Source organism: Macrosteles quadrilineatus, unplaced genomic scaffold (genome assembly GCF_028750875.1).
Source record: "Macrosteles quadrilineatus isolate MER2022 unplaced genomic scaffold, UCM_ALF_1.0 Scaffold_2__2_contigs__length_208266976, whole genome shotgun sequence".
Classification (NCBI taxonomy): Eukaryota; Metazoa; Arthropoda; class Insecta; order Hemiptera; family Cicadellidae; genus Macrosteles; species Macrosteles quadrilineatus.
Window position 1 is genome coordinate 64,361,513 of NW_026542595.1, and position 21,903 is coordinate 64,383,415.

Consider the following 21,903-nt stretch of genomic DNA (forward strand, 5'->3'; position numbering starts at 1 on the left):
GTATGGGGAACATAAGGAGTTAGGGACCAGGGAGTTAAATATTTAAATAAAATCGGAAGGCTAAGCAAGGGGAGTGTTCACAGGGTTCAATCTTGCGGAATATGGATTTCTTCCGGAAGTGCACCTTTGCTCGTCTATCATCGGTAACATCGACCGCTGCCTAGACTGTCCTTGGACCTAGACGATACAGCCCGAGGCGAAGGATACCTTGGAAGGTGGTCTGCCAGCTGGGGAGTCGTGGTGTCACTGGTTCCAGCAGTCCTGGTCCTGTATCGACGACTCGAGTGGCTGATGTCTACAACCTGGACGTTACCTCAGACTCAAGGATCGAGCTCTCTTCGGAACACTTCGGATGAGTACCACATAGTGGATAGTGGATATTGTTTAGTTGGGGCCCCCTAGATACTTATACCCTAGAGAAAAAGTTGTTTTGGTTGAGAATTGTCATTTTATTTGATTTTAATTTTTATTGTTGTAATAAATCTTTTCTGGAATAAGATGCTTTTATTTTGTTATGACCCGAAGTTCTGGCGTCTCACAGTCATTCATACCTGGTTTAAAGTCCAGTAATTATTCTTGTGGTTCAGTTAATATTAGTTGGATCGCAAGAGTCGTTACAAGTTGCGCCACTCTGCTGGTCCACCCATGCCTTATCTTGGATTTTTATCTTGAGATTACAGACCCCTTAATATTTCTTTACCAACTAATTGCTCAACATCTTAAACGTGTTTACATCTCTGTAACACAATATCCTTAATAAGATAAGCAGTTTTTAATGAAAATGGACCTGAAAGAACAAGTTTGCAACCATGTGCTCACATATTTACAACTCAAATTACTATTATTTACACATTTTCATCTAGTCAATCTGGTTCAAACCTTTTAAATTCATTCCTGGAATAACTTTTTGTTTTAAAATTATCCTACTAAAAATAACACAAAAATTCTTACCTCAACTTGAGGGTTAAACACTTGTAGATATACTTCTTTGCAGGAACAAGAGCACAAGATAAAAGACTTTGCATTGGCTAGGGACCCATATATATAACCTCTGTTCCCAAGGCACTCAGCAAAAAAAAACTAACATCTGCCAACCAACAAATTTTAGTCTAACACATCCACTGTCTTAGCAAGAACTACCTTGGCCCACAGTTATCAATAGCAAGTTATCCCTCTCCCTCACACTCACTCTCTGTCTCTCTCTCTCACTTACTATCTCCAAACCCCAATAATAACCTGTCCTGCTAGCACTGAACTAGCTTAATTGAAATTAAAACAAAACTTTACCCTAAATAATTTTCAGCATTTTCTTAAACAGTAAAAAAAAAACTTGTAACAAACAAAATTGTTACAAAACATTTGGAACTTTGGCTCATCTCCTGGAGTAAAAGGTGCATAGCTTAAGGAGACTAGAATAGCGTCCCCAATTGATGTTTCCATTTTCTTCATTCTATGCACAATATAATGTTTTAGTTCCTTAAGTTCTGAACATTTTTTAGTAATTAAAACACTTGACTTTGAATGAGTTTTGAACTGATAAACAAGGTTCTGGAGTTGAAATGCCATCTTTATTGGTCAAGATGTAGGTGTTTTCCTGTCCTAGGTTGGAACAATACTAATGTGTTGTCTGCACACTATCCTCATATTTATACCCATTATTTATTTTTTGACGATGACGTAGAAGAAGAGGACGAGAACGATGAAGAAGACGAGGAAGACGATGACGAAGAAGAAGAAGACGATGATGAAGAAGACGATGAATCAGACCGTGGCTTCGACGAAGTGTTACCAGAAGAAGATCCAGGCTCTGCAGATGATTGATCAGAACTTGAAGATTTCTTCATGGTATCTTCAGACAAAGCAGAAGAAGAAGAGGATCCCGGCTGCGATAGAGTCTTGGCGGCAAGGGAAGATCCAGGCTCTTGGGAAGATTGAGTAGAGCTTGTAGTTTTTTTTTCATTGTATCGTCAGACAAAGCAGAAGATGAAGATGATCCCGAAGAAGATGACAAAGTCTTATTGACAAGGGTTTCAAAAGGAGTTGGTGATTTCTTCTTCTTTATATCACCAGTCAACGCCTCCTGAAGTTTAGATCTTTTGATCCCTGCCACTGGCTTCATTGGCTTAGTAGTCTTCCTTAAGCAGGGGTCCATGGCTTTTCTGCAGGCTGGCAACAGAATGATGTTATTAACCAATATGCTCTCACATTTATACCCACCCTAAGTGGTGAGGGATATAGATAGACGACAGAGTGGGGGAAGATATGAGTGTGGTAAAGAGGTGGGAGAATAAGTACATCTAAAAGGAGGAGTTGCATGTGGACAGGGGAACTATTTTAAAGATAAGGTTTCAAATAACCCAAGTAAAATAATAAGTTAAACCCAAGTTGGCCCAAGTTAAATAATACAAGTAGGTCAAGGTCATTAGTTATTTAAAAAAAACATGCAAGAAACATAGTAGCGCAAAGATTTAAACGACTAACACCAAGGCACAACTACTAAAGCAAATTATCTAGCAAGAAAGACTGAACAGTACATGCACGAAGAACCTTAAAACACATAACATAGGCAAGGGCTTGAAAGGGGCAGCTTGGGTTTACCACTGCTGCGTGTTAAGGAAATGCAAATGGTTTTTCCAATTTGCACATTAAGGAAGGATTTAAACACAGCTTTGGTTTACCACTGCTGTATGTTAAGGACGGATAGAAATGCAACCTGGTTTTACCACTGTTGCACGTTAAGGAAGGATAAAAATGCAACCTGGTTTTACCACTGTTCATGTTAAGGAAGGATAGAAATGCAACCTGGTTTTACCACTGTTGCATGTTCAGGAAACGCAAATGGTTTTTCCAATTTGCAAGTTAAGGAAGGATTTAAATACAGCTTGGTTTTACCTTTGCTGTATGTTAAGGACGGATAGAAATGCAACCTGGTTTTACCACTGTTGCATGTTAAGGAAGGATAGAAATGCAACCTGGTTTTACCACTTTTGCATGTTCAGGAAACGCAAATGGTTTTTCCAATATGCACGTTAAGGAAGGATAGATAGACAAGGGTTTGAAAGGAGACGGAACCTGATGTGTACCGTGCGAGTACACAAGATGAACAGTGGAGTTTGAAAGAGATTCAACTAGTTTTGTGCGCTCTGGTGGGGGTTGGACTAATTAGGGGTGTGGTCTACTCAGCCAATCACAGGACAGGTAGTGAAGTGGGGACGGGGCTTGCTGGAGGCGTGGTCCAAGATGCATGGAGTAAAAGAGGTGGGCCAGACAGAGCGCGCCCCTCTCCCCCCCTCGCCCATAGGACTGAGGCAGTGACGTCACTGCAGTCCTCGAGTCGCTACTCACAGCCCGTACACAACACTTTTAGATGTTATATTGCAATCTTTACGCCAGTTTGTACTACGCAATTGTTCAAATTGGTTTTGCTTGGGTTTCAATATATTAATATGTTATTCCTTATTATATTACTACTAAAATATTAGAGCAATTGTTGATTAAATTGATGTCCATTTCTGCAATTGTTGTTATATCACTAAGGATCTACTCTGATCCGGTAAATAGCATATAATTTTATGATGTATATATTTTAAGGATAGCCTACTTAACTGGTTCATGAATATATTAGTAACTAAATTACATAGGTACCCTTAGGATTTTTCAAATTATTAATTAAATCAAACAAACATTTTTCACTATACAGATATACCAAATAAAAGTAGCTTTTGGTAATGTATAATCATCATTAGATTAGTATAATTAGGAATGGAGATTTATAATTTTATGAATGGAAAGAAAACACATTTTAAATAAAAACATTTTATTTACAAGGTGTATCTCTCACCATTGGACATGCAATCAGATATAAACATACATTGCGTTATTAGAGTTCTCGAAATCTTTTACTTACTCTTAAATTTAGTACTGTGACGATGACGTTTCTTAGTTGATTATTTTTGATTTTTCGATGCCGTTCATTTGTTTTTGCCTGTTTAAAAAACTTCAATATCATTAGACTTTACTATTCTTCTTTGAGCAAATAGCTCAAGACGGTCTTGAGGTAAACAATTAACTTTATGGCGTATGGTATAATGTATTTACTTTCTTCACAGGGTCATTTATTCATATCAAAGCATTTTAAATATTTAATTTTCAATTTAAAAAATTCCTTTTCCAAACTCTCAATTTTCATTTAGCCTACATTACGGTGTTTTATTATTACAACACAGATTGCACAATTTTTTTGTTTCCCCGGTAAAGTTTTCTGAATTTTCGTTTTGTCGAGCATTCATCCGCATCACTGCGATAATACTGTTTTCAGAAGACACAAGTTTGATTCAGGGCTCACGAATGTTTAACATTCCCCAAACCCAATAATCATTAAATTAATTCCTTTAAACATCTTCAAAATAAAAAAAATGTTTGAAATCCAAAAATCGTTTCTTTTGCACCTTTCAATAAAGACAAATCGTATTTTTTGCGAATAAAATATGACTCTTATGTCGGATTGAGTTTTAGTCTTAAAATAGGTAACTGTCATTATATATAGCTAGAGCAAACCCCATAGGTACCTAGCATTTTTTATCTCAGAAAGTAAAGTAAAATTTTCAGAATGTAAACTCGTATAAAACACCGAACAAACGTGCACTTACATAAAAGAGAAAATCCTCTTAACACAAAAATAATAAAGTCTAAAATGAAATATATGTATATATGCCTACAAAAGTAATTAATATTTTTTCTTTAAAAGTACCTGTGAACCAAACTTTCCTTGGGGAAAATCGTTAGTATTCTCTGAGAGTGTTCTTTGGTCAATGTCATTCATCCAAACAGATTTTTGTGGTCTATTTAATTCCTGTAAAATAGTAATGCAGTATCGTAGTTGACTTTGATTTGTAAGCAACATTAATGATTCTCATATAAAATATTATATAATTGGTTGTTGTTTTTTTGTATCAACAAACCCGAATAAGTTTAACATTAAATAAAAAAAGAAGAAATTAAAAATGTTATATAAAAAGTGTTATATCTTATTCTAAAATTATTCTAAAGTGTATTTATTATTCCAACTGAATCGGTAGACTCCCGCATTTCACCGCTTTCTATGCAACATACAGGTCTAATTGGTTATTTACTATTGTCAAACTGTTCACAATTCATGTTAGTTCAAAATCATAAAAATCATTATTTAGTACACAATGATATTTGTGTCATAACGGGAAATACTTCCTCCAAACCAGCTTAAATCGTGTCTGAAAAAGTAAGGTTTGTGCGTTTAGCATGTATCTAGCGGCGAGGCAGCCGCGGCCGGGACTGCAGTGACGTCATCGCGCGCAGTCCGCTCTGTCTGGCCCACCTCTTTTACTCGATACATCTTGGGCGTGGTCTACCCACCCGATCAAAGAGGTGTAGTGGGGAACTTGCGATAGTGAAGCATAGGGGAGGGGGGGCTAACAAGAGCAGCCATTAATTATTAATATTTATTTTGATATTAATATTATTTGAAAGATAACGGAATAGCCGTTTTAATAATCAAAACAAGATACGTGATTTTATAATGCTTATGGAGATGCAAAGTACAATTTAATTTTTTTTTTCTTAAGAATGTCCAATAATACAAGAAACAATTTTGGTTGGGTCTCAAGAACGAGATATGAAGTCAATTAAATTATTAACCAAGCTAAGTAAAATAATCACATTATAACAATCGTAACATTTTACAAATACTATTAACCAAAATACATTTAGTTGTACATGTATATTTTAAAGGAAAGATTACAAAGAGATAGAAACCATCTGAACTATGCGTAAACTAAGATTATTCAAATAATTACCTGTAGTAAATCAGGAATACTCCGTGTTTCAAGTTAGGCTGCGTTAGTTAATTCTAGAAGAAAAAACACATTAAGCAATTAAGTATTAGAAACATTTTATCTGTTTATTATAGAACAAATCATATGTTAAGGAAATTGTTTAAAAATATTTCTTATCGAGAGCAGTTTTATTCTTTAGAAAATTATTATGAAATAGGTGGTAAAGAGGGTTGTTACGTATATTGTTTTATTTATACAGCAAAAGAATTTTTGAGTAAAGAGAAGTGTTTTGTAAGTGCAGAATTACCGAAATATTTGATTATAGCCTTGTAAAGTTTTCATATAATTGGGATTATATTTGAAAGATATGTTAGTTTAGGTTTTATATTATGAGAAAGGTTGTATTTAAATGATTAGATGAAATAGTCGTAGGATAAATAGCTGAGCTAATTTAAGTAATAATTAAGTAATGAGCTTCTTATAAATAAATAAATAGTAAAAGCTAATATGTATATATCAGGATACTATACAGGGTGATTGATATAAGTGTGCCAGCCGTTTTATTCGAAAACTATAAGAGATATCAAAAAAAGTTAAATGGTAAGTGCCTTGGATTTTTTATTTAAAAAATTATAGTCAAGTCCAAAAAATTATTTTAGCCGCCATTTTTCCAATATGGCCGCCAACTTTGATTTTTCTAATGGAACGCCCTGTATTTTATGATGTATTCTGGTAGAAAAAGTAATTTTCAGACGATTTTATTCTTGTGATTTTTTTCATAAACCTAACCGTGTCAAAGATAATAATGGTTTAAGTTGTGAAATTTTGAATGGTTTTCAAACAAAACAGCTGGCATGCTTGCTTAGGCCTTTATCGAAACTCTTTCTCATGCAGAAATTTCAAAACTTTAACCATTATTATCTTTGAAACGGTTAGGTTTATAAAAAAAATTACAAGAATAAAATCGTCTTAAAATTACTTTTTCTACCAGAATACATCATAAAATACAGGGTGTTCCGTAAGAAAAATCAAAGTTGGCGGCCATATTGGAAAAATGGCGGCTAAAATAATTTTTTTTACTTTGACAACAATTTTTTAAATAAAAAATCCAAGGCACTTACCATTTAACTTTTTTTGATATCTCTTATAGTTTTCGAATAAAACGGCTGGCACACTTATATCAATCATCCTGTATATATGTATATGAGTAGATAGTAATGTGCCGATCCTAAACCAAAAAAGGAAGACTTCAATAATTTAATGAAAATTGTTGTTTTTCAATACTATTATGTTAAATTTTTGCCTCTTTTAGGCCAATTTATAACATTTTTATATTTTTCTAGAAAAATTATAAAATTTTGATGAAATTTTCATGAATATGTCTATATTTTCCATAAAACTTAAACTTAAACATGAAATAAAAGAAACGTAATCAAAAATGATAATCTTAAGATAAAAAGATAAGTATTGATTTAAATTGAAAATAAATATCATCAATGAAAAGCTTGTTGAAAATTAATGCTATTTAATATATTATACATTTCTGTATGATTAAAGATATTATCTTATTGAAGGAATATTAGGCTATGGCCTAATTTGTTTGGTCGATCTTTTGATGAAAATAAGTGATTGAATAAAATAATAACCAATTGAATGTTAGTAAAATGTAGTGTGGATTATGATAATTATTTTGATTTATTTAAACTAATTGAATAGTATTTTATAATTAATGCTTAAAATGTATAGTCAATGAAACTAATGAATGAAACTAGCCGATTTAACAAAAAAAAGCCAACAGCTAATTTGGGTGTGGTTAAAACATCAACAAATTTAGGTCATTAAAAGACTATATGCAACCCAGCAGACGCACAGGCAGAGTTCGTCTATGTCTGCTGATTCCACGAAACCTATTAACTATAACTATCTACACAATTATAATTATACAATGTTCGTTTTGCTAGTTTAATTTTTATAATTCCGCCTTAAGTTCTCAACTTTGTTAATTTTGTTATTTCTGTTTTCTTGATTATTTTATGTTGTAACTTTATAGTTCTAGTAAAGATTTTTGTACTTTGTAGCAAATTGAACGGAATAAATAATTTATTCATTGATACTTAATTGCCAATTACAAGTCGTATTACTGTATAACATCTTATATTATTTGTACTAATACATTTTTTAATTAATTTTAATGTTTGATTTATGTACGAATCATTTGTTATGTATAAATAACCTGATATGTGTTTTCATTGTCGCAGTTACATAATACTTTTGTATTGATTTCATATAATATAAGCATTTGTACCTTCTGTTAGCGAATTTCCCATATAGGGAATAAGCTATTACCGTAGTACTCATAACCGGCAACACCTGGACCCGGAACAGATTTTTTTTCATTTTGAGGTCCCTAGAGGCCAAAAACTCCATCCGTTTAAATTCATACATATATTCAAAAATAGTGTAATTTAAAATTCCCATGTTATTCTTATGGAGAAAATGAAAATTGTTTTAGTTTACTTGTTTATGGATATATATTGATAAAAATTGACAAATTTATCAATTTCCTCCTATTCTATTGACGTATAATAAAAAAAAACACTTATTACTTTCCCCGTAGCAGCAAACCTTAGCACTCGTTAAATCTAATGTTATCTAAATAGGGAATAAATATGTCTTATTTATGGAAATATTTTAGTAAAAATGTAATCAGACAAGTTGTAATTCGCTTAGTCTGCTGGTTTGCTGCGGCGGGGGTGTTTTTAAGATTAATATTGTATTCATTTAACCTCAGTAATTTTTTAAATAGCCAATATACGAATTCTTCAATTACACGCATATTGAATACATTTACTAAAACTCCGAATTCATAAGTTATTCAAATAGGAATTATGTAGTTGCTGTCTTCTCATGTTTCATTTATTTATATAAATTGTTGTGAACGGGATATAAAAAACTTATATCCCTTCCTTATAAACTTGTCGAAGTCTTCTGTACTCATCGTGACAACCTGGAACCTCTGTTCGAATTTGCAACAGTTGAAACCCAATCTTGAGGCACAAAAACATACTGGTAATTTGTCTTTGCTTTTTCTATTATTCTAAAGTCTTGGTCGCACTCCATTTATGAATTCCCTGCTACCAAGAATTTGTGATCTACCACCTCAAAGTTGGTACTCCTTACAATATACATCGTAAAGCGAGCTATATACTGATTTTTATTTTAACCTTCACAGTTGTTGCTAAATACTATGACTTAACTGATGCTAGTAAATCTTTAACAAATTTTAACAAACATGGTCCGATTTCTTGGAACCCATCTTGAGGCTTCGTTCTCGTGCCACATGCACATCGATGAGTGCTTTTCACCAAAGTCATGTAAGTCAACTGGCGATAATTTAGACTTTGGAAGGTCTGCCTTAATAACGCATACAGTGCCAGGTGCTACCTGAAATAACCCTTTATGCTAGGGAATTGTACGACTTTTATAATCATGGTTTGTTTTTTGGTCTCAATAACTGTGGAAAAATGGCATGATGTGCAGTAAAATTTCGAAAAAAAATGGAATTCGCCGTTGTTTTGCTGTGCGATTGATGGTAAGCATGTATCTATAAACGTCCACCTGGAAGTGCCTCTGCATTCAGTTTATAAAGGAGGAAACAGTGTTGTGTTGTTTACACTAGCAGATGCAGATTTCAAATTTCTGTACACAGACTTAGGAACTAATGGCAGAACCAATGAACAAGTGTGTTCATATAGTCACCTCCAAAATCAACCTTAGACAGTTTTATGCTGAACTTGCCAAAAGAATACTTTTTGTTGGGTGTTGACGCGTTTCCTAGATCTTACATACTGATGGACCCCTTCTCAAAAAGGTCCATTTTTACACTAGTTTGTTTCGTTGATTAATTTATTGTAAATGAACATACAAGTAAGTATATCCACCTCTACTAATTCACAAGTAGGTTTGGCAATTATATCTACATTGTCCTCAAATTGGTCTACTGAAATTTCATCCCATCCAACTGACTTCTTATTTTTAAGTGAACGTATGATATCTTTGACTTCTTTAGTTATTACATCACTAAAACAAAAAACTGGAAAGGTGTTGTTTTTAAAATTCAAATTATTTTCTCACATGCGCTAATAGTACATTACACTGTCCAGTCCATAATTGCCTGTCTAGCATTATGCTATTTGAGAGAAAATTTGAATAAATATGCATACTATTTATAATTTCTTTTACTTCAAACATCACATTATTGTAAGTAAACACATCAATACTAACACCAAACTCATCTTTAATACTACATATTTTCTCTTATCAATAAATATATTTTTATGGGCGATTGAATACTAATCAACAACCAATAAATATTGAAGTTACGACATGCATTATAAACTATAGATATTCATGACATTCATCTCTCATTCGTATCAGCCTTAAAATACCCCTTACAGAGGGTGGAATCTTTGATAGCAATGAGATATATTGTAATGCAATCTCCCACATAGCACAAGTACATCGATTTGACGTAAGATTGATGTCAAAGACGTCAACGTCAATGATATTTTGTACGTCATTTTGACTTCAATGAAGATCAATATGACGTCAGAATGACGTCAATATAAAGTAAAAAAGAAAATAAAATTTATGTAAAAAAACATTCAAAAGTTAACGTCATTTGACGTCTTTTTGTCGTAAATTAGACGTAATATTGCTCAGTTTTTTAGTCAAAATGGTGTCAAATTCACATCAAATTGACACCACAATGTTGATTTAAAAAATGTCAAATATAATAAAAATTATGTAAAATATTTTCCCTATTTTTTATAAAATTATTGGTAATTCTTCATAGAACTGTAATTGTATCCTAAATTTCAATGTCACTAGTGCCAAACATTTTTTAGTTCTGTAAAATCTTGATGACATAATTGGCAAATCTTTAGCAAAAATCTGTTGGAACCATGCTGAAGAAAACATGTAAATAAATAACTAACCTAGCCTATTTTACAAACACTGTACAAAGGTTATAAGTTTTACTACAAATTGAAAAAAAAATGGATGACCTAGGCATCAGCTGATTAATTTTCTGCCTAACAGATAAAATAACTAGGCCTACTGCACTTTATTTTGGTTACGCTTAATTTTTTTTCAACAGCAGTGTTTGACATTGGTATAAACTAACTGTGGAAAATGTATTTTTATGCTGTTACTGTCTGATCTATTTCAAATTATGATGTTTATATTCTAAGGTTATGTAAATAACAATATAAAAGTCTCTTACAAAATGGAAATGATAGGCTTTATAAATTTCATACAGAATCTTTGTTGTACTTTTTACATTTTACTGTACAAAAATATTTTCAATTTATGATATTTTAAAAAATAGAATAGGAGTTAATTATGCCGGAAAATAAAACTTGGAGTCCAAATAATTTTTTTTATACAATAAAACTAGGTACATCATTAACATCCACACTACTTATTTAACTCATATTCGCTCTCCAATTCTTCTCTATAGCATCCTCCTGTAACGAGCAATAAATAAAAAAATGGTTAGTTATGAAAATAAAAAATAGATTCTTATAGAAAGGTCATTAAATGGATGGCAGCGCACAAATGTTGTGTCAGAGGGCTGGTGCTGATTTACTAACGGTTTGAGGGGCTAACCAAATATACAAATACACATATCCGTTTTTTAAAGACCCAGGAGGACAGACACGAAAAAGAGGGTGGTGTGACGAAATAGTCAAATTTACCAAATCTTTTAAGTTTTAGGACAAGATGTGGCCGGGCTTTGCATCCAAGTGCATGGTTTCATGCTAGCTAATTTGGGTTGCATGTGATTTTTTTATATTTTATAGCAACTGTTTATAAGCAAAAAGTTCTTGCCGCTTGTTCGCCCTTTCCTATGCTTCTAAAGGCATAGGCTAACCTGATGTTAATTTCAGCTTGTCCCTTAGGTATTTTTTTACTGTTGTTCATTGACACTGTAGATTTACAATTGTTACAAGTTATATTTACTGTACAGCTCAGTCCTTTTCTGTTACTCGTTATTATTGAGAGCGAGCCCTGGCAGTCCGAGCAAACCGCGATTTTGCTCAACAAAGCTTCTAGGTTTTGATATACAGATTTTTGATCAGTGTAGTTGATAATTATTTTACGTCATTTTTACGGCAAAATGATGTAAACATTTTGATGATAATTTTTGTTCCAGTTGGAATATGAAGTTGGTTTTGATGATCATACTAACACAAATTATATATCGCCATTAAAAATAAAGGAAACAAATGTAATACAAAAATTGACCACAATTTGACGTCAATTTGACATCTTTTACTTAATTTTGACGTCAAATTGATGTTATGTGCTATTACATTTGGAATGCAGTAAATAATGACTTTATTACTGTAATGATCAAATAAAGCAGTGAAACAAATTCCCTATACAAAAAAAGGTTTGCCTCACAAAGGGGTAGTCTGCGCTTAAAGTGACAAAAAATGTGTTTTTTTTTTATGAAAATAAATATTTGTTCATGTATTGTATTAATTTCCAATTAAAATATATATAACACATGAAAATAAAAAGTTTTATTCCCCCATAATTATTTTTCAAAGTTTACCAATCTTTGAACCAAGTATTTTACTCAGTACTTTTTACAAAATTAAGCAGTATGGTTATATGTAACATTAATTTCTCTAAAAACTGTAGTTTTAAATTTAGACAAAAATATGATTTTAATTATATTTTTAGGTTAAGATTGATTTGACAATGTCACAAATCAATCACAAATGATGTTTTGTGTTTGTACAAATCTTTTTATGTGACAAGTTATCAGATACGGTACCTGATCCTTGGAAGGTATATTTTGACTTTTCAGTTACCCGGAAACATGCCCAACTTCGTTCCATTTTTCTTCCCCAATCTTTTGCAATTTCTTGACATGATTCCTCAACAAATGATTAGTACACTCGATTTTGGTTATCGTTGTCGAAGGTCCATAAGGTCGAATTTCACCTTTACTAGTCGCCTTTAGTTTTAGTTCAACTTCGTCGTGACACTGCTATCACCATCACCTGAAAATTGAAAACAAAAATGTTTATATAAATAAATACATCATCTAACGTTAATAGTTCTGATTGTGATAGTTTACATTATTCTGGGTTTGCGGGTAAATGTTATTGTTGTTACAATGTGTCAGAAAATGTTTCAAATGTGTCTGAAAATGTTTCAATCGCCCATTTAACAAAATTTGGTCTTTGCCCGAAAAAATGGTTCATATAAAAAAAACTTAACGAAATACCTCATTTTTTAATTTTACCTCATAACTTATTTATCATAGGAGATGCGACCTCGGACCTAGTAACTATTTAGTCCAGGAGCTGAAAGGATTTTAGCATGCGTGAATGCATGTCGCGAAATGATTAGTGATTAGTCTAATATAAACTATTGTGATAAAAAATATGAAAGTCGCCTATTTCTAAATGTGGGTGTACGGTGCCAAAGATTGCGGATCGTTCTATTCATTAGGCTAACACGAATGTATAAAAAAAAGTCTATAGATGAAAAAAACAGTTAACACGTCATTTTAATCACAACAATACAGTATTACCAAGAAGCTCGGATATTAGGCAAAACGATTTTTTTATTACATCACCTCATTTTTTATTACCGTCCTGTGACTTAACATTTTTAAACCCCAATCTTGTAAAAACAATGTCAATATTAGCATGTATCTCACACGGACATGTTTCTCGATTGGACACATGTGGAAACAAAATCCAAAAGCGTGAAGTTTACAAAACAATGAGTAGGACATTTATATTAAGTTTGGGTTTTCTATGATTATCTTTGCATGCAAGTTTTTCATAGAATCATTTAGATATCTTATTTGTTTTTTCATCTTTTTTCTCGTTATCGTCTCCTTCTCCCCAGCAGTCATTCTACTGTGCCCGTTGTAACCTCCCAAAGAGAGTTACATGATTTTTCCAAGGCAGTCGGTTTAGGTCGAGGGTGTTGCCTAATCGCATTTGTAGTCATGTACTCAGTTCACCTTGAAGTAACAGGGCGCCTCCTCGTTTGCCTTAGGGTAGGGGGGAGTTCCATTAACGAGGAAAGGGAATTCCTGGCGAGTTGGACGGTTGTCTGGTTTTTAAATGACCGTAAGTTGAGCCTGATCACGTAAGTCACGAATAAGACGAAAAAGGACAAGTTTAAAGTTGTGACCAAAATGAACACACCTTACAATTAAATTACTAAAATGTGCCCTAACCTCAAGATTTGGAGTTATTTGTGAGCGTAATATTCTAGAGTTCAGTTAGGCCTACCTAGTTGAGTGGATACTGATTCATTTTATCATGGGGAAATACATAACTTAACTAGCAAGGGAATCAATAATACAATACGAATACAAAGTTATAAAATAAAAATTGACTAGAGAATAATGCAAATATTGACAGTACAAAGTTTGCATTTAATGTATTTGTCTATTTAATTTGCAATCACCCTGTAAAATGTACATAACGACTTCGGGTTATGTATTAGGTTTTCAGCAAGTAATCGTTGAATTTTGGTTTTGTTTTTAGAAACATACTCTGGAAGAGAGCCAAAAACAAAGCAAGATGTGGCGAGGCAGTTGTTGAAGAATTCAACAAAAAAGCTAGAAATAGCTAAACAGTCTGCAGACGCCTTAACGTCTTTAGCTGACTCAATGGCAAAAATCGCTGACTTGCTTTGTGCAGTACTGCCAGAATCAGCAATAGGACTTTTTTGTTTTGTTCTTATTTTTTCTTACTTTTTTTATATTAAATGGAATTGTTTTTGTGATAAAACTGGGTTTTCTTTTTTTTTTAGTATTAATACAATACCACACACTCCATGACCTTAAGTTAAGTAATTCAAACCAATAGTAAAAAGTAGAGAAATGCGTTAACTGTAGTAAAAATAAATTAAGAGTTATTTCAAAGTTCTCTTAACCTTTTGACAATTCATGCATAATGCCATAGACAAAAAGAATTAAATATAGACTATCAGCCATGCAGCAGTTACCATAGGTTCTGGCGCACACCACTGGGAGCGCTGTGTAGTTACGAAGCGCGTACACCATAGCTACATGGCGCTCCCAGCGGCGTGCGCCAGGACCTATGGTAAACGCAGCACAGCTCATAGTCTATAATTAATTCTTTTTGTCTTTGATAACACTCGGTCATAGAATTTAGTTGGACCAAAAGTATAAGGGGGCATTCCCACAATAGTTATTTGTGAAACTGGTGTGCAAAGTGGCACTTTGCTGTACATGAGAGAAATGTTTCCACACAAGCCGCAAGCGAGTGTGAAAAGTTTCTCGAGAGCAGCAAAGACACTTTGCACTAACGTTACACATTATTTTTTCCCACAGTCACTAAAAAGCATATAAATAAAATAGGACGGCACTCGCTCCACTTCCCAATATTGATAATGTGATAGTATATTTTACAGCTATAAAGGTGTATAAAGAAGGTACCTAAACTGTATTTTATTCTATACACAAATATATTTTTTATATTGTGTGTATATTGCCCAACAATGTATGTATGCAGGTGTATAAGGGAGGACATTAAATTCTTTTTTTAACATTTAACAGATTGCTATTGTCAACTAATAGAAGATGACAACTAATAGAAGATGAAAATCTTAGCTGTGGCAAAGCACAGTGTTTTTTTTTTTGTTTTTGTTTTTTTTTTAAGATAATACATCCTGTTTATATGTGCTTAGATATTTTGTACTGTCTGTATTTTAGGTTAACTGTGCCAAGTTATCATCCAATTAACACTTGTCCAATTATTTTACGGTCTATGGGCTTTAAGATTAAAATTAATTTTGGGAGTCCTTTTAAGCAATTAATTTGGCTATATCTGAAAAAGTGCAAGCCTCTCAGTCAAGGTGGGTTATCATTAGCCTAATTATTGACTTATGCTAAAGCCTATGCTATTCAGTAATAAACTTTTTTTTCAAATAAATTAACAACTTTTTATTGTGATATTTTAAGAATAAAAAAATATCCAATTAATTTTGTTGAAAATTGTAAGCCTATTGGAGTTTTCTGTCTTAGAAACGAAGGCCAGCCCACTAATTGGGTAAAGTCTCACAAAAAAATAATAATATAAAATAAAGAAATTATTTACAAAAGAATAATATAAATAGAGTAGGAAGAAATAAATTGTATATGATTAAAAGTAAGTTTGAACAATTCTTTTCCTTATGGCTACAGCTCTTCCATAATTAATAATTGGTTCAACGTCATCCGGTACAATTTCATCATTGATCAAATTTGCATTGTTAATGATCAACGGGACGTTGTTGTCAATGCATAAATTGTGAAGAGCTAGACAACAATTTATTATTTTTGCAGCCACAGGGGGGTAGTAGTGTAAGGTTCGTGCTTTTAAGAGGCAACGAAAACGGTTCTTCAAAAGGCCAATGGTGCATTCAACAGAAGCTCTGGCTCTTTTCAAGCTTCTGTTAAACTGATCCTCAGGGCTCCCTTCCCTGGCATTTTCGAACGGTTTCATCTGGAATGGCTCCAAGCCGTAGCCACTATCACCTAGATCAAAATTAAAAAGGAAAGGATGAGGAAAATGAATCAGGGGAAGTATTTTAGGAGAGGGAAACCTAAATTTAAGGTTTATGACAGTGGTTAATGAGAATAGACGATTGCATCTTCAGAGTAAGGTTTCATCAGGGCTGACAGTGAACTAATTCTATAACTAGATAACATCACAGGCTCCCAGACAAGGGCCCTCATCATTCAGTCTACCACTCTAGATTGTCAGACCTTATGAGTTTGCCAGGTTATTCGCTCAAGGGATTAGGCCTGGCATGACAAGTTTAGTAGCTGTTCATTTTGAAAGCCAAACACACTTTATTTATAAAATAAAATGTCATATCTAATGGTATTAATTAATGGCCTCTGTGTTAGCATGCATTGCTAAGGAAGTTATTTAAGGCAAGTTAAAAATTTTAAATCAATATTTCTATGAGTCAAATGTAATGTAACTTTACGATTCCCTCCCCATTGAGAACGTTTGGAAATTAACTTGATACTTTACCTATTAACCACGTATTCCTTAAACCCTGATGATAAAGGCGGGTTAGGTGACGTTTGACATGGCTTTGATGCCAAATAACGGCGTCGTGGCTACTTCCTGGGAACCTTGCCCAAATGGACAAGATCTTTCTTTCAGAATCTGATATCTACAAAAGAAAAAGTTTTTGTGAATGAAAACTATAAAAGAAAACAGAAATAGCTATTTACATTACGTGTAGTAAGAGCGTTTTTACATTACGCAGGTCAATGTTATACATACAATGAGCGGTACATAATTCTCCTAAGTGATGTAAACACGCCCTTGCGTAACGTGTAACGTACAATATGCATGAGGTTACGAACAATATTTTTCATTAATCATTATCCATTTCAACTCATCTTCTAACAGTAACGTTCATTTACAAACAAAAGCTTTGTTAGGAAAATTCTTCAAAGCATAACAATAAAATTCAAGCACACAGCTGATTTCTAGCGTTAAACGTGGTTAGCTCCATAGAGATATATTTTTTAAGTTAAGCACTCAATGTTATTTAAATGGGTTACATTATATCACCGAGTGAGTTTTTCTCAACTTTACATCAATCGTGAAGTAAAGAAGTTGTATAGGCCTACATCACGCTTGGGATAGGGAAGTTTAACATGGCGGGTTGGGTAAATATACTAAATATTGACAGGACATTATTTAAGTTAGTTTAATGCATTCTAAAGCATATTGTCAAATTTTGTTAGAGCGGTAAGAGGATGCATAAATTTCAAAAAAATATCTTCCCTTCTTTAATCATTGCACTTATTAATAAATGTAGGATATTAATGAAATATTTAAAATATTTCTTTTACCAATTTCTAATCAGGAAGTAGGCCTATCATATTATATACCTAGTTGCAAGACATCATAAAATTGAAATAACATAGTTTTTTGTTAAGAGTTCCAAGTTCTACTATTTTGTTTTCAGTATTGAAAAAATTATTAGTAAGTTATTAACTTACTATCTGAGTGTTAATAGAATGGAAATTCTTTCTGTTAAGATAAATATGTTCTGGATGCTCAGGATCGTTTTTGGGCGGAGAAGTTATGGCAACATGAGTGCCATCAATAGCATCAATAGTGCCAGGAAAGCGATACTTCTTCCAAAATCTAAAGTAAGTCAATACAATATCCAATTATGATTTAGTACATTCTAAGAAAAAAATCAATCAAGATCTGTTAAAATTAAATCATGATTAATAATAGTTAAAGTAATAACCCTACAATACGATTCCTCGACACATTTTTTAAAACAGTGTACAACATTTAACTGAATTTATTATTATTGTGTGCCACTATATCTTTTAAATTTGGAATGAGAAAACAGTTTAGCCTGGCTTAAGTAGAAAATCATACCAGTACAGTATATGTGTTCAAAGAGTAATTGCCATTGTATCATTAATCACTTAGCTTATAACTGTTTTTAAAATTGACAATTTTCAAGTTAAGCTTAGTTAATGCTTGCTAAATACTGCTTGCACAAGAAATGTGAACTAGAGTGCCCACAGCAAGACAAAAAGTCCCTTTGGTCTCAACTCTTTAAAAGCAAAAATGTTATAAAATTTATTAAGTAAATAACTTGGATTATGCTCTTTAAAATAGGCTACTGGTAATATGGAAATGATTTAAAAAATGTCGCTTTTATCAGAATTACTGATATAGGCTATTATACGATCATATAATAATCAGAAAAATCATCGGAATTCATTGTAATTGTGTTCTTTTAGTGATCTGCTTTAAACAACGAACAGAAATGTCTAATTTTAGGCCTAACTTTTAATTAATAAAACATAGGGTGCATGTACTTTATGAGTGCCAACTTAATAGGAGTGTCAGTGTTAAGAGCTCTGCGCAGTTACGTTAGGTTATAATTTATTATTATCTGTTTAATATACTACAAATAATAACTTAAAATTAACTAACCTAACTCCTCACAGCACTGCACAGTGGCGGTCCTGTTATGGTGGCCTCTGTATAATCCATAAGTAACAATGAAAGAGTGCAGGCTAGCCTACATTAAGTTAAAAACAGATTATAGTACTTCACCCATGGTTAATATCAGCCATTTCCCTTTGGGAAGAGGGAAATTTAATATAGTTCTTCAGTACTGGCTCCATAGCATCGCAAACAGAGTGCAAACAATTGCTCACACTTGATTGCGACATTCCAAGGTATCTGTTTTGGCCAATACACTCCTGGTAGCTTCCTGAGGCCATGAACCGAAGAGATGTCAGAACCTAGAATTAGATAGCATTAAAAACTCGTAACAAGCTCAGAGTTTTTTTTAGCACATAGCCTTATTTTTCTTAAATAATTAAATAATTTACGTAAGATAAATCAAGGAGTTAGTCCAAATCACTGTGTATGTGGGCTTAAGTGTCTTCACTGGACCAAAGTTACAAATTTAACTTTACTACACATACAAATTTAGCCAATCAAAACATAGCTTCTTTCAAAAATGCTGAGTCAGAAAAGAATATATTAACTTGTCCACTAAGGTCAAATTTATGCACCGCAGCAGTTAAATAGGTCAACATTGAGTCGAATGGGTGCATTTATGCACGGTAACATTAAAAAAATATCTTTAGAATGACTGGGCGGTCTCTAAATACGAACAGCTATTTAAGAACCGCCGCTGCAAAAGTGCGGGACTGATCGGTCAGCCCCCAGACTTGGCTACTGTCGTCGGGCGACTACTGCCAGATCATTTAAATAAAACTAGCCTAACTTATTTCAGACACAACCATCAATTGCCATATTTTTTTAATGTAGCCTATTAAGTTAAGCAAATTAAAGTGTGGTACTGAGGTCATTGACTTGTGTTAATGATTTCCTGAAAAAGGTTATAGCTAAGTGTAGATGCCTTAAGTTGCAACCATTAAAACAATATTTTTTGACAAAGAGACTAACTTACCCTAACCAACATTTATATCTTAAGGTCTTATTTTTTAAACTAAATTCAAAACTAAACTAAGATAAATTTTATCATTATCACTGACTCTTATGTCACTTGGAATGGCACTGGAACGATGTGCTACTGGCAGTCTGGGCTCTAGCTCATAACAAAGCTCTCGAGCAAGAGGTTTTGTAAGCCTAAACAGCTTTACAAATCTTCTATCTTGCAGATCCCACGGCGACAGCCTGTTGTTGAAAACGACAGGTCCTCTGTCGTCATCTTCAAACTGAAAACAATTCATTGTTATGAATCACTCAATCACTTTCGTATAGAGCAGAGCCTACCAAACTTTTATTTAATATGTCCATAAATAAATAAGGCAAATATTTGAAGGTTAACCTAACCTAACTAACCAAACGATATATCGAACGAAACAATCGATATATCGATCAATATTTTCGTACGAATGAGTGTCCTAGGCCTAGGGCCTAAAGTAAATTGAATCAAATAAGTTACCTACTTACTTAGCCAAAGCTGGCTCTTTAGTTTGATGGTGGAGATAGGCCTATTCTATTTGGTTAAATAAGTTAAGTTAAAAAAAAAAACCGTAAGCTAAGTCTAGATTAGGCCCAGCCTATATGATGAAGATATTTACTTACCTCTGCACCCAAGTTTTCGAGAAGAAATCTCAGGCCTATGTTAGGGTGGGGGCCATCAAGAATGAACTTCAGTACTATACTATATAGCTAATTGCAACTATAAACTAAATTTCACCTAAATTTAAATATTAATTGGTTATTTAGTTAATCAACTTAATATTTACAAATTATCAGGACACTCGGCAATATGGCGGCGGCAACGACGACGAGGTCGAGTTTGACAGGGAGAAGAAGAAAAAAGTGCACTCGTTAGTCGACTCACTACCAAATTTTGTGGTGAGTGGAAATGTTTGTTTGGTCACCTGAAATCTCGTCAGTCAACGTTTCAAAAATACGAAACGAGTGAGTCGTGACTGACTTCACTCACGACTCACCACTCACCGTTTTCAAAAATAGCCCCTCCGGTCTGATCTCGTGCCCAGAGTCTCCAATGCGAGAGGGTCGGTCCTTCCAACGGGCCGGTTGGGTAGACTGCAGTGGAAAGTTGGATACACTACAGCGGTTTATTTAACATATTTATTAAACATGTTTGTTCCCTCTAAAGCCTCTTTTCCTCCACATTTTTTTAGATTTGGTGTAACTCAACTCACGTTTGCACTTTCAAAACACTTACCTTGGTTTGTAAACAACACGAGCAGAAATGTTACTCACTATGTCAGGTGACGATGTACAGACAGACAAAGGGAAGAAAAACGTCAGGTTAGCCAACAGCATCAACAGAAAATCCACGAGCTTTTAGTAAATGAGTATGCATGACAATTCGTAGTTGTTGGTTGCTAGGTGACCATGCAAACATTTTAAAAAAACGTTATTTCTATATTATCTTTATGTCGAGTATGCATGTATTATATATCACTAGCTGGCCCGACAGACGTCGTCCTGTCTTAATGTGGTTTTATGTCAAATGCTCGTTCATTTTCAAGATGAGCTCGTTTGCATGGCTCAATCACGTCCTGGTTGAAGTTCGTTCGCTACGCTTACTCGCCTCCAGGTTGAAGTTCGTTCGCTACGCTCACTCATCTTTTGGTTTTAAATTAGCTGTTGTCATAAGTTTAAAAAAATAATAGTGCTGCGCCCTGTTGGTAAACCTATTAGCTTTTTGATGCTATTGAACATCACAGAATCAAGCTCTAATTTTTTTTTTAATTCCATTTAAATATGAGTGAGAGTCCATAAGGTTAACATGGGAAATTCCAGAGCCACTGGGGCGGAGCCCTTTTGACGGATCTGCACCAAACTTCACACAAACCATCCTTGAATAATGCTTCTTGAATAATGCTTAATAATGCCTGAAAGTTTCATTACAATCTGTCGAGTGGTTTCGAGGTCCGTAAAGGACAAACAAACAAACAAACACATATACATTGGATTTTATATAGATTTAATAAAAAAATCCTAACTTATAAGAGCTTTAAAAATCAAAATTT

General features: G+C 33.4%; 1 protein-coding gene across 1 annotated transcript; it reads right to left on the minus strand.

Annotated features, from left to right (window-relative positions):
• Positions 1 to 11,310: 11,310 nt before the first annotated feature.
• On the minus strand, positions 11,311 to 20,038 carry LOC128984341 (putative nuclease HARBI1). The gene is made up of 6 exons (XM_054403649.1): positions 19,921 to 20,038; positions 18,968 to 19,158; positions 17,884 to 18,031; positions 16,898 to 17,042; positions 12,658 to 12,886; positions 11,311 to 11,338 (listed from the first exon to the last, which is right to left on the minus strand). Exons 2-5 carry the CDS (start codon positions 19,135 to 19,137, stop codon positions 12,849 to 12,851), a joined length of 501 nt encoding a protein of 166 aa, XP_054259624.1. The 5' UTR covers positions 19,138 to 19,158; positions 19,921 to 20,038; the 3' UTR covers positions 11,311 to 11,338; positions 12,658 to 12,848.
• Between the last annotated feature and the right edge of the window lie 1,865 nt (positions 20,039 to 21,903).

What these genes read in the sequence shown, in the direction of transcription:
- LOC128984341 (XM_054403649.1), bottom strand. Translation starts at nt 19,137, where the DNA reads ATGGCCTCAGGAAGCTACCAGGAGTGTATTGGCCAAAACAGATACCTT. An exon ending in ATGGCTGATATTAACCATGG is followed by an intron (nt 18,032 to 18,967) that starts GTGAAGTACTAT and finishes GACTTACTTTAG; the next exon opens with ATTTTGGAAGAAGTATCGCT. An exon ending in AAGGAATACGTGGTTAATAG is followed by an intron (nt 12,887 to 16,897) that starts GTAAAGTATCAA and finishes TTCAATTTTCAG; the next exon opens with GTGATGGTGATAGCAGTGTC.